Below are 11,741 nucleotides of genomic sequence, written 5' to 3' on the forward strand. Positions count from 1 at the left end.
GAAAACGGTTCTGGTGCGACACGTGACCAAGCACTGTGAGCGTAAAGGATGTCACAAACCAAATAACAGAAACGCCGCCCTGCCTATTTAATTACTGAGCACATTGTTTCCCATGATGCGCACTCCACAGACGCGCCGTGCCGCATCACGTCTTTAACTGCCGAACACATCGTTTTCCACGACTGTACGCGCACTCGCATCTTTGATAACTGTGCACGTTGTTTTGTCTTACTGTACACGTACCGGCAGCACACACCGCGCAGCTCCTGCTGCCACTAATTTACATTATATTTGTCCCATATTGGCATTAATATACATACTGACTGCAACTTGGACCACTAAATAAATAGACTGCTATTGTTATGCAAGTATGAGGGTTAGATTATTTAGTGTACAGGTCATTTCAAGAGTGATAAAGTGATGGAAAATATTTATTTTCATGCATTTTAAATGTTTAAAAATGTGGAAACCACTCATTGAATGAATATCTCCTGACTGCATTATTATTTGTAAAATAGGGGCTTTATGCAGTGTGTGTATACATGGTTATAAGTATAATATTTCATTAATTTAGGGAAATGAACAAGTGTCTTAGCCCTCAAGGGACTATTTGGCCAACCAGCTTATTCCTGCTTGAAAAGCAAAAGGTTATTGATAGTGTAAAAAACATCAACTTTGAAGCACATGCATTACTCAACATTACTTACTACCTTCCAGCAACACTACATTCAATTAAGGTAAAAAAGTCAAAAAAAACAAGAACAGTTAATTTAACTGGGACAGAGCCTGAAAGGGGAACAGAGTCGCGTGACAGACACAGTGATGAAGCTGGTATGTGTTTGCAGTACACAAGCCACGGTTAAGACAGCTGACTCCACTGTGATGTGTCCCTGTCTCTCTCTCACACACACACGCGTGCGCACGCACGCACACACACACACACGCACGATGCGCAAAACTCCGCATTTGAATAGTCAATAGCAAATACTTAAACTAGTAACAAAACATACTTACAGTAGCTGATTCAGAAGTGCCAGATTGTCATAGCAAAGTCAGAATTACCTCCTCTCCTAGGTTCACGAAACGGTCGTCCATAAAATGCATTGCTGTTCTGTTGTAAGTAATCTTAAAGATTCCTAAATGCATCTACTTTCGGAAGGCCAAATAAAGTGCTTTTGCTTTCGCGCCTAGAAACACAGCGTCTCCCTGACATGGCTGTTTCAACACTAACTGCGGTTACTGAAACCATGCCTTCTTTCTTTGCGTGCACATTTGGGCTGCATTATGCTAATATTTCCACATAGTGAGGTAGATATGTGGGGCGTGTTAGAACGAGCCGTTTTAGGGGGCCGTGGCAGAGTCTTAACTTTGATAAAGAATATCTCTTTGGTTTTGAGACTTTAGTCTTTGCAACTTCAGGGATCTTATCTATGCACAATCAGCTTGTAACACTCCAAAGAGAAAGGAAAACTTGAAATCGCATCATATGACCCCTTTAAATGGAACCGGAATCGTTATGCAAAACTGGAACCGGAATCAGAACTGGAAAAATTCTAACGATACCCAAACCTACTTATAAATGTGTTGTGCTATATTATTACCTGGATACAATCTTTTCATTTACTTGTTTCTTTCAAAGAGCACAGCTTTTTTGAAGTGATTGATCATAGGCCTCACTGATCAGAGCTTAAGTTTTTTTTTTTTTTTTTATATTGCATAATGAGAGATTTACAAGCAATTTTTAAAAGGCCAGTCATATTTTGACAGAGAAACGCCAAACTAGGTAAAGGTTTTTCAGCACAGCACAAGTGTTAAAAGTAAAAGTTGAATTTTGGTTACACAATCAAAGCCGAAATTACCAATGATTTTCGGCAAAATACCTGTAACTCAAATTTGAAGAATAAACTTACACTAGTTTATCGAATACATTGGTGGGCAAAACGAGTTACTTACTGTCATCCCCTACTGGGCCCGCTGAACACTGAGCAGGTGGGTCACGGCCCAAATCATGCAGCTCCTGCAACACACCACAAACAAAATTGCAGTTTAAAAACGGTTCACCTATCATGACTTGAAAACCAGCAAGTAAAGCTCTGCATCACCTGTCCCGATCCCTTCCTGAAACACCTGCAGTGTACGCGCTTCCAATGAAGCACACCAAAATGAAACTGAGAAACTGATACCGAAACTTAATACTCCAAATATCTGTTTGATAAAGTTACAGAGAAATATGCAGAACAAAAGCAATGGATGGATAATTTAAAGAATAAAGAGGTCAATATCAAATCAGACACATAACAGTCTGTGTAATGGAGTTATTGCTGCTGTAATGACAAGAGAGGTGACCACAGCTTATGTAACTCAGATTTTTCCGGGTTAGTCTGTTCTACTAAAACCCAAGAATATTAAAACTTTCAAAATTGTAAGAAAAGCACAATAAGGGGTCTGAAATGTGAATATGAATGCTTTGGACCACGTCCATAAAGCCAATTTGCTTGCGCCAAGAGCCAACATCAAATCTTCAAATATATAACGTGCGACTTTGGCTATAAAAATTAAACAGATGAACTAAAGGACCAAATCTTTGGATGGTGGCGAGGGCAAAAAGATATACAATATAAACACCAATATATTCTGAAAATGATGTAAAACATCAACGCGATGATAAACTGCGGCCAGATGCCTCTACCGGAGGGGTTAGCCAGTTAACAACCCAAAACAGCACGAAATAAAGACATGTAATATAATAATAATGTACACTAATATATTAGTAGTAAAATACAGTCGATTCATGAAGTTATGGTAGATATAAACGATCTCTGTTCAAGGTTTCCAAATGGGCCTTTAGCATTGGTGGCAACGAGGGGTTAGCATGCTAATACGTTATCGTGATCTTACATTAATCCTCAAGTGAGCCATTTCAACCAGACTTCAATTTCAAACGACTATTTATTTAAGTTTGAGATAAAAACCAGAGGGGAAATACAAAAGCAGTGACCAAATAAACATTTATATAACAGTCACACACAGTTCGACGGAGGGTCGCTAGCTATCGTGCTAACCGTTAGCCCGGGCCGAACCGTCGAACCGGGGTGCTTTACTACACTTGTCATCCCACCAGTGCCACACTTAACACGTATAACTTCTCAGTAACATCCTTTAATCGCCTTTCCGGCGTAAATGAGGAAAGGATGGTGCGTTTTCGGTGCGGAACAGGGCAATGGCGCCCGTGACTTCCTTCTCTTACCTTGTGGATTCTTTTCAGAGCCATTGTTGTGCTGTCAAAAACACACAAAAACCCGCCTTATACTCGATTAAAACAGCGCTTCTTTAATTTCGACGCGACCGACCCCTCCGGTGTCTTAATGAGGGACGCCTTGGGGTAATAATTCAGTCGGTGGTCTGTGTGTGTGAGACGGAGCCGGTTGGTGTAATTTGAAGGCGAAACTGAAAGGTGGTGCTGGTAGCGGTTCGGTCCTTCCTCCTGCAGCAGCGGCAGCGAGCAGCTACCGCATCACTCACACTGCGCTGCTCTAATCAGATCCTTCCGCCAATGGACGCAGTCGCCGGGGACAGATTGCGCGCCGACGCCAGTTGCTACATAGTACTGTAGTGAATCACGAAACTGATGCAATAGCGTCGCCAGAATGGCGGATCACGCTCAGTGACTTCAACGCTTATTGAGCCCAAATGAAAGCCGGTGCTTGAACGCTTCCATTTCGAGCCGACAAACGAGTAGATAGATGATCTCTCAATGGAGAGAACTAGGAGGATATAAGTATATGTCGAGATGTTTATTGTAAGTGGTGTTCATACGACTCATATTAATATTTATATGAACAAAACGGTTAATATAATTTTAACATGAATGGCAATAACATATATATACCCTTTTTCAGAGGAAGTTTTACCAGTGCGGAGGGATATTTGACAAATTAATGGTTTATCGCGGCAAAAAACGAGCTTATCGTCCACAGATGAGGGAATGTGTGTGTAACTAAAGACCACTGCTGTACATAAATTATGTTTAAACCTAATTATTTTAACCATGCCACATTAATATGTATGCACTTTACAGGTATGTTTTTTGTTTAATCATGCATGACATCTATAGCTCTAAAATTGTCTTTATCATTATATATATATATATATACTATCATACATTATTTACATGCTACTCTATGTTATTTCAAAAAATAACATTGTATTACCATGGTACATGTTCAAAAGTCCATGGCATTACCATGGGTGCAGTGCCCAAAAACAATGGAAACCATGAATTGTTTTGTACTTATGTTAATGAAGCAGCATTCCAAAATGGTAATTGTACTATATTTGGTTTGACACAAAGATTGATAGATAGATAGATAGATAGATAGATAGATAGATAGATAAAAGAACAAAGATAACATAAGCTGGTTGTTTTTGCAACATTCATAATACAGTCAGAATCCACGCCGACTTCTGACTTTCTACGCCATGAAGCATTAAAAAGACTGACGTCAATAAAGCAGCAACAAGGCCTGGGTGCGCGCGCGCTCTCTCTCTCATCTCGTGCGCAGGGAAACCCCGAATCAGCCTCCGCGTGATGGCAGTATGAGGCAGTCCCTGCAAACCAGAGCGTGGGAGTTCCTCTTTTCGCCATGTCGGGGTGGTGCTGCAACGCGCCGAGGATACCCTGAACCGAGCAGAAGTCTCCCAGCCCCCCTCCTGCTACTCCATCCATCCATCTATCTATCTGTCTACCCATCCGCCCCCACACGGCACCAGGCAGAGTCCAGCATCTCCAGCATAACTGTTTCCCCGGATCAGCTGCGACACATCTTCCCCCTGACCGACGGTGGACGGAGGAGAGACGCACCAAGTGATGCGGCTTCTGCAGCCCGCGCATCCCGCAGCACCGAAGACCGCACGCTCGCCCGTTAGGAGTCGGCGCACTTTCCCCGTTATCTACAACAACCCATGAGAATGTCCAGCACAGACATCATGGGTTTAAACCCTACCGACCGCCTAATCAAATGTAAGTGCATTGTGTTGTGTACCTTTTTATTCATACTCAGTATATTTAAGCATGCAGCGTTAAGTGCGATTGTGCATGATTCGCGATGATTCTGTTTCTATGAAGATCTTTTTATCGAAGATTACGTCATGCATTAATGATTGATCGGGATGCTTCGGATGGTGTGTTTTGCATCCAAAAAAAGTCTTCCCATTATATGAGATTGGCAACCCATTAAGGTTCCCTATATGCTCAGCGATGCTGATGCAGGAGAGGCATGGCAAGCCATTTTAACATGTTTTCCCTAAAACGTAAATTTTTTATGTTAGCAAATTAGTAACAAGTGCTTATTTATCAGATACTACACTTTAAAAATGATTTTCAAAGTTATAAATAAAAGATTATTGGAGTACGTTTTTCAAGATTTCAATTTCAAAATTTAAAGTTTAATTCAATGTGTTAATTAACATTTCTATGTAATTGTGAAATTTACTACCACTTTTCGAGTGAAAATTGTTTCTTCTGTATTATTTATTTTTTCACTCAAAAGTATCTCAACTAGTCATCTCAAAAGTAAAGGGAAAAAACAGTTGTTAACTAGTGAAATAAGAATGTTACTAACAACTGGGGTGATGACTAAATGGGTACTAGTATCTAATAAGTGCAATAAAACTGAAATAGCCTACACTGTCATTTTTTTCCGAAGATGAAAATAAAGCAAAGATTACTGGAGGACGTTTTTTTATATGCTATTTTCATGTTTAATTCAACGTGTTACTTGCTTTTTCTTTGTAATTATTTGTTCATTTACTAGCAGTGTAGATGTAGTCACTAATAGGTACTAGAAACTATATTACATGTATATATGTAGTAATTAAAACTAAATTGCAGTCACATAAATCTAAGAAACAGTTTTGAAGAATAATAAATGGGAAAGGGCTTGCCACATTTGTGGAGCGCATAGACGGCTGCGCGCGCCTGCTGGCGGATGGATGAACTGTTATACAGTGCCAGGTTACCCGAGAGAGAGAGCCATAGAAAGGGAGGAGAGCAAGAGAGAGATTAACATCTCGATCCAATGAAATATTTTTGGTAGTTTGAGGATGACAGCGAAAGGACGACTTAAAGGTAGCGTGGCTTTTGCATTGCATTCCTGCATTGTTTCATGCGTCTCCTTGCGCTCGCCCATACGCATCTTTTACTCCAATGTCAATGAGCGCGCTTTTTAGATATTATATGTTGCATGTCCAAAAAACCCTCTAAAACTTTTACTATAGTACACTGTCCAGAAAAAAAGACATGGGAATACTATTCCATTGTACTTTAGAAAGCATAATACCGTGGTGTTTTAGTGAAGAAGATTGTGTGCTTGGAATAATTATTTACATGTTACTCCAATAAACTTCGTAGAATACCATGGTATTACCATGATACTTGTATATTTGTTCTAGTCTATAAACAATGGTAATGTCCAGTATTGGGAAGGTGGAATGAGATTCCATAATTATTTAGATGTTGCTTCAAGATATCATACCATTGTACCATGTCCAAAAAAACCAAAGAATCCCTATTGTACCATGTTCTAACACATGGCACATGGTAAACATGGTTTTACCACCGTACTTTTTGCAAATTTTTCTATAGAGAGTAACAGAGAGTAAAAGTGGTGCATTGGAAGATGGCACGATTGAGACAAACACAAAGTGAGTAAGTGAGTAGATTGCTTGAGATGAATTTGCTAATTTCCACAAGTTATTATGTGCTGCATTCTCCGTGAGACAGAATGCGCCTCACTGCCATCTGTCTCCTCAAGGAATGTAGTAATGTGACAATAATGACTAGATTATTCTAACTGCTTCATAGTGTATTTTTTTATGATTGGTACTAATAGGTGTTCTTGGCCCCTAGGAATGGAGAGGTTTTGAAACAGGACGATATTATTTGCATACAGTCATAAACACACACTTTCATGGCATTATCTAAACCGCTTCAAAGATCGACATTATCTCCAGATTTTGTGTCTGTGTTAATTCATGCATGTCTCCTGCCGAGCGCCGACACGCAACGGGATGTTAAAGCCCAACACTGAAACTAAGTGTTGACATGAGCCTGGCGATAAATGAAACAAGAGCAGGTGAAAGAAAAGAGAGGGGGAATGTGTGAAAAGTATGGAGGATGAGAAGTGGGAGAGACGGGGAATTAGGCACTTGACAGCAGATAGATGGATGTATATGCATGCGCTTGTGTCCCAACAATCTCTTTCTCTCAGACACAGGGGCAAATGCTCAGGCAGTGTTTGGAATAGAATTCTAGAGCACTGTGCACTTCACAGTGTATACTGAATATTGCCAACTATATTTAAAAAATAGTATGTGAACATTATGCAATTCTAATCAAACCAAGGAAGTGTATAATATCATACTTGGAGAAAACTATACTGTATATCCATTAACATTCCCATTTATTTCAAAGTGTTTGGTAGTGGATTTTATCAGTCAAACATATGATCTACCTGAATAAATGCCATGGACACTTTTGAATGACTGTCAGTAGAGGAAAAAAATGCTTTTTGCAAGCAGAATGGTGTAGCTAACTGAACCATGCTAACTAGCCAAACCCATGTTGCAACAAAGTAGTATCAAAGTACTTTTTAAGGAAAATAATATTTACTTGGTGGCCATATTTCCAACGCCTCCAGGCAGCTACTTCAGGCATGCAAGACAAACTATATTTATGAATGGGGAAATACTGAAATCTCTGGCATTTAAATAGCATATTTCAAATCAGCAATTAAGTCTGGCTTGTCTAATAAATGCTGTTTTCAATGCTAAAATAGAATAATAATAAAAAATATATATATATAATTAATGCAAACCAAGGAAGTTTATAATACTTAGAGAAAAAACATTAAACCATTAAAAAGCAGTTATAATCAATGCAAACCAGTAGCGTTAAATTATAGGCATAATTATTTAGATGTTTCTTAGTACCATGTCCAAAAAGTTTTACAATAGTATTGTGTCCAGAAAAAAAACATGGTAGTATTATTTATTACATTGTACTTCAAAAAAGCATGATAATACCATGGTGCTTTTAGTGAGGAAGATTGTGTGCTTTGCATAATTATTTACATATTACTCCAAAACACCTCAAAGAATACCATGGTATTACCATGATACTTGTAAATATCATAGAAACAATGGTAATACTATTGACCAGTGTTCAATGTTGGGAAGATGGAATGGATTTTATCCAGAACATAAACTCTGAGCTTAATCTTAGATGAGAAACTAAACATAACCATGAGCTATGAGCTTGACTAGATAAAAACAATGACATGGCATGGAATAGCTTCAGTGCTTCAGTACAAGAAAAAATGGCAAATCAGGGTTTAATTGCAAGACTATGTGTTAATCACATGACACAATCAATGACAAAAGTTAACAGAACTGCTAAACAAGATAACAAGACAAATGAACATGAACCAGTGAGCGAACAGAACTAATAATGAGAAAAGACAATGAACCAATGAAAAAATGACATGAGAAACAAGCTGGAACAGGAGGTCACATGACACAAACATGACTGAAGTAAAAGTAAAAGACATGAAATAAAAGACTTGACTAGATAGACCTGAACTGAAAACATGAACAAAACCCTTAGACAGACGTGACATATATAGCATTAAGAAAGCATATTTTTCAGATCGGTCCCGCCAATGCACATGTGCAGTCCTAAGTGAGACTAAGTGAGTCTCAGGTTTCTATGGGAACCAGAGCTTCTAATGGCAGCTGCAGTGGTGAAGTGATTCTTTTATTTAGAAGGCTCGACTAGAGCCATCATATTGCGCATTGCAGTTTCTCCCATTCATTAACTTTGTCACATGACCTCATTACATGCACGTATAATCCTCTTGGGATGTTCCTGTTTATGAGTTTGGAAGTCATAATTATGATGTGACTGCGTTTAAGAGATTTTGTTTGGGGGGGGAAAATGGATGTATTGGCCAATTTCAAAATTCTTTTAATTTCACTATTGACGAAAAACATTTAAAGAAAAAATTGCACATACGGTATGTAATTGATGCTTTGTCAGTGTATTTAGCATTCTCGTTCTGCCACAGAGAACAAACTTTAATGCTTTTATTTAGGGATGCACCGATTCCGGTATCGGTATCGGGCCCGATACTGGTCTCCTGTACTCGTACTCGTTAAAATGCCCCGATACCAAACGCCGATACCACACAGCATGTGATAAGTGCTATATTCAGACAAAGAAACACCGACAACAGAACAACAGACAGCAGATAAACTGTGATAATGTGAGAAATGTTGAAGGTGTCTGAATAAATTTTGGTTTGACTGTATCTATTTGATAAAAGAAGTTTTCCAACTAACATTATACATACTCTTTTGGTTTCTGTACCCAATATTTAAAAAATTTACAAATGCAATAAAAATATTGGTATCGGTACTCGGTATCGGCAAGTACCAAAAATAAAAGTATCGTATCGGGCGAGTACTGGAAAAAGTGGTATCGCTGCATCCCTACTTTTATTCATTTACGATTGTAATGTGGTGTTTGGGTTTTGTCTTGTTCATGTTTCCATGTCTTTTATTTTGTAATTGTTTTATGCTGTTTGTGTCATACTTCCCTTGCCTTCATGTATCTCAGCCTTGTGTATGTGTCATGTTCTGATTGGTTGTTTTAGTCATGTGTCTTGTTTCCCATTGGTTTGTTCTTGTCATGTGACCCTCTTGTTTCCTATAAGTAGCCATCATGTTGCCATTGTCTGTCGTCGTGTATTGAATGTATTTATCCCGCTGTTGGTGAGTCTAGTCTGTTCATGTCAAGTCTGTTCATGCCTCGTCAAGTCAAGTCTGTTCATGTCAAGTCAAGTCTCGGATTATTGTTTGGATGTTTGGATCACACTGTAAATAAACTGCACTTGGGTTCTTCACTACTCTCGCCTTCAGTGGATGATTCGTTACAACGATACACAAAATGTGTACAAATTAAAATTGTACAGAAAACATTCACAATTACTTAATAATAACCAATACCAATTAGTTTCCGCTATTATTTTAAAATTTACATGCCTCCAGTTTAGAAAGTCAGACTTTCTTGCTGGCTATTACAAAATTTTGTGGGTTTCATATGCATTCATTTTGCAAATACGATCATTCTTATGACTTAAATGCAGCATATTACAGTAAGTGCAGTCCAGCTTAAGTTTTTTACATTTTTAATCCAATTTTCTATAGTTATCTTAATTCCTGGCAGTATGTTCAAGTAATTAGGCCAGAAAAAGTTGTGAAACATTGCAGCTGATAATACTCGCTTCATTTGTCACATTGGAAATGGAAGGTCACGTTGAGTACACTGCATTGTGGGATATAGTGCTCAGTGCATTGCATACTGCAGTACTCTGTTGTATACTGCACATTTTGACAAATGTCGTAGGTCATCCAGGTAGTTAATGCATACAAAAAAATTTGTATGCTGTATGCAGAAATAGTAAAGCTAGTACTGTAGCATGAAGTATGTAGTATGCTGTTCCGAAAGTAGCCAATGTCACACACTTCAGTTCTGCTTTCATGCATGTGAGAATGCTTTTATCAAGGACCAAAGTGCTGGCCATCTAACCAGATACTGAGCTAATCAACTTCATCGCCCACCTGAATGATGCAATGGAGAGAGAGAGCGAGAGAGAGACAATCTCGCATCAAATGCGGTGTACAGGACTGCAGGAAAAATTATGAAAACTGTTTCCTCCCACACAGATGCACAAACACACACAGACACACACATATGTTACGGGTCACTAGAGACGTTAACCTGAGCACACACACACACACACACACACACACTGATACAAACAGATATGTGTAATGGAGAACACTCACACGCTTGACCACTTTTACAAACCGCAATCTGTTTCTCTCACACACACACACACACACACGTGTTGTAGGATGGAAAAGAAAATGCAGTCATCTGTGCCCTGGGCAGGTCCCCTGGCTAAAATCACACTCACCCCTAGCCTGTCATTCATCATCACTTTTTTTTTATATGTCATGGCTTCCTTTAAAGGAATAGTACAATTCTGACATTGTTTACTTGCTTACAAACCTTTATGCTATGGCTGTACAAAATCATCATAGGTGGAGCGTGTGTAAGCTTCCCCTGGCCACGGGGACTTGGGGCAAAAATGCCACTAAATTGGACAAAAATGCCCCTGCACAAACAAATTAAATCTATTACGTCTGTTGCTAACAAAAGGAATATGAATAGACAGTGTCGATTGCGGCATTAAATTATATTATTTATATATAAATTATAATTATACAGTATTTCAAACTGCGTTTTTACAGTGTTGCGCATTTGAACCAAACTTACACAATTCTGTTGAGCGTAGGAATGCAATGGCCAATCAGAAGCGTTCAGATGAGTCATCGTTGAAACAGATCAATTTTGTTGAGTGCGTGCACGTTTGCTGACTGAATTCCGGACTCTTGCGAATTCTCTCATCATAAACAACAAAGCGCAGATGGACGTGCAATGTAAGTAAGAGATTCATTTCACAGTGTATACAGTTTCAGTGATTATAACGATAGTTTTGTTTTTTTGAGAGTGCTTAAACTCGCGATAGATCAATGTTAGTGATAATGTCACTTTCTATAGGCTATATAATTTATTCGCTGTTTGAATAACAGTGGAAAGGAAACGTTATATAATTATA

At 38.7% G+C, this 11,741-nt stretch overlaps 1 protein-coding gene across 1 annotated transcript in view; it reads right to left on the reverse strand.

The window, feature by feature from the left end:
- LOC107718494 (ubiquitin-conjugating enzyme E2 D2) overlaps positions 1 to 3,611 on the reverse strand; it is a 12,065-nt gene extending 8,454 nt beyond the window's left edge. The window contains exons 1-2 of the mRNA XM_016525594.1: positions 3,248 to 3,611; positions 1,954 to 2,017 (exon numbers count right to left, since the gene is read on the reverse strand). Of these exons, the coding sequence (XP_016381080.1) occupies positions 1,954 to 2,017; positions 3,248 to 3,271 (88 nt within the window). The 5' untranslated portion in view covers positions 3,272 to 3,611. The remainder of the gene's footprint in view (positions 1 to 1,953; positions 2,018 to 3,247) is intronic.
- Positions 3,612 to 11,741: the final 8,130 nt, after the last annotated feature.

This window comes from Sinocyclocheilus rhinocerous, unplaced genomic scaffold, assembly GCF_001515625.1.
Source record: "Sinocyclocheilus rhinocerous isolate Xijiao unplaced genomic scaffold, SAMN03320098_v1.1 scaffold2378, whole genome shotgun sequence".
Classification (NCBI taxonomy): Eukaryota; Metazoa; Chordata; class Actinopteri; order Cypriniformes; family Cyprinidae; genus Sinocyclocheilus; species Sinocyclocheilus rhinocerous.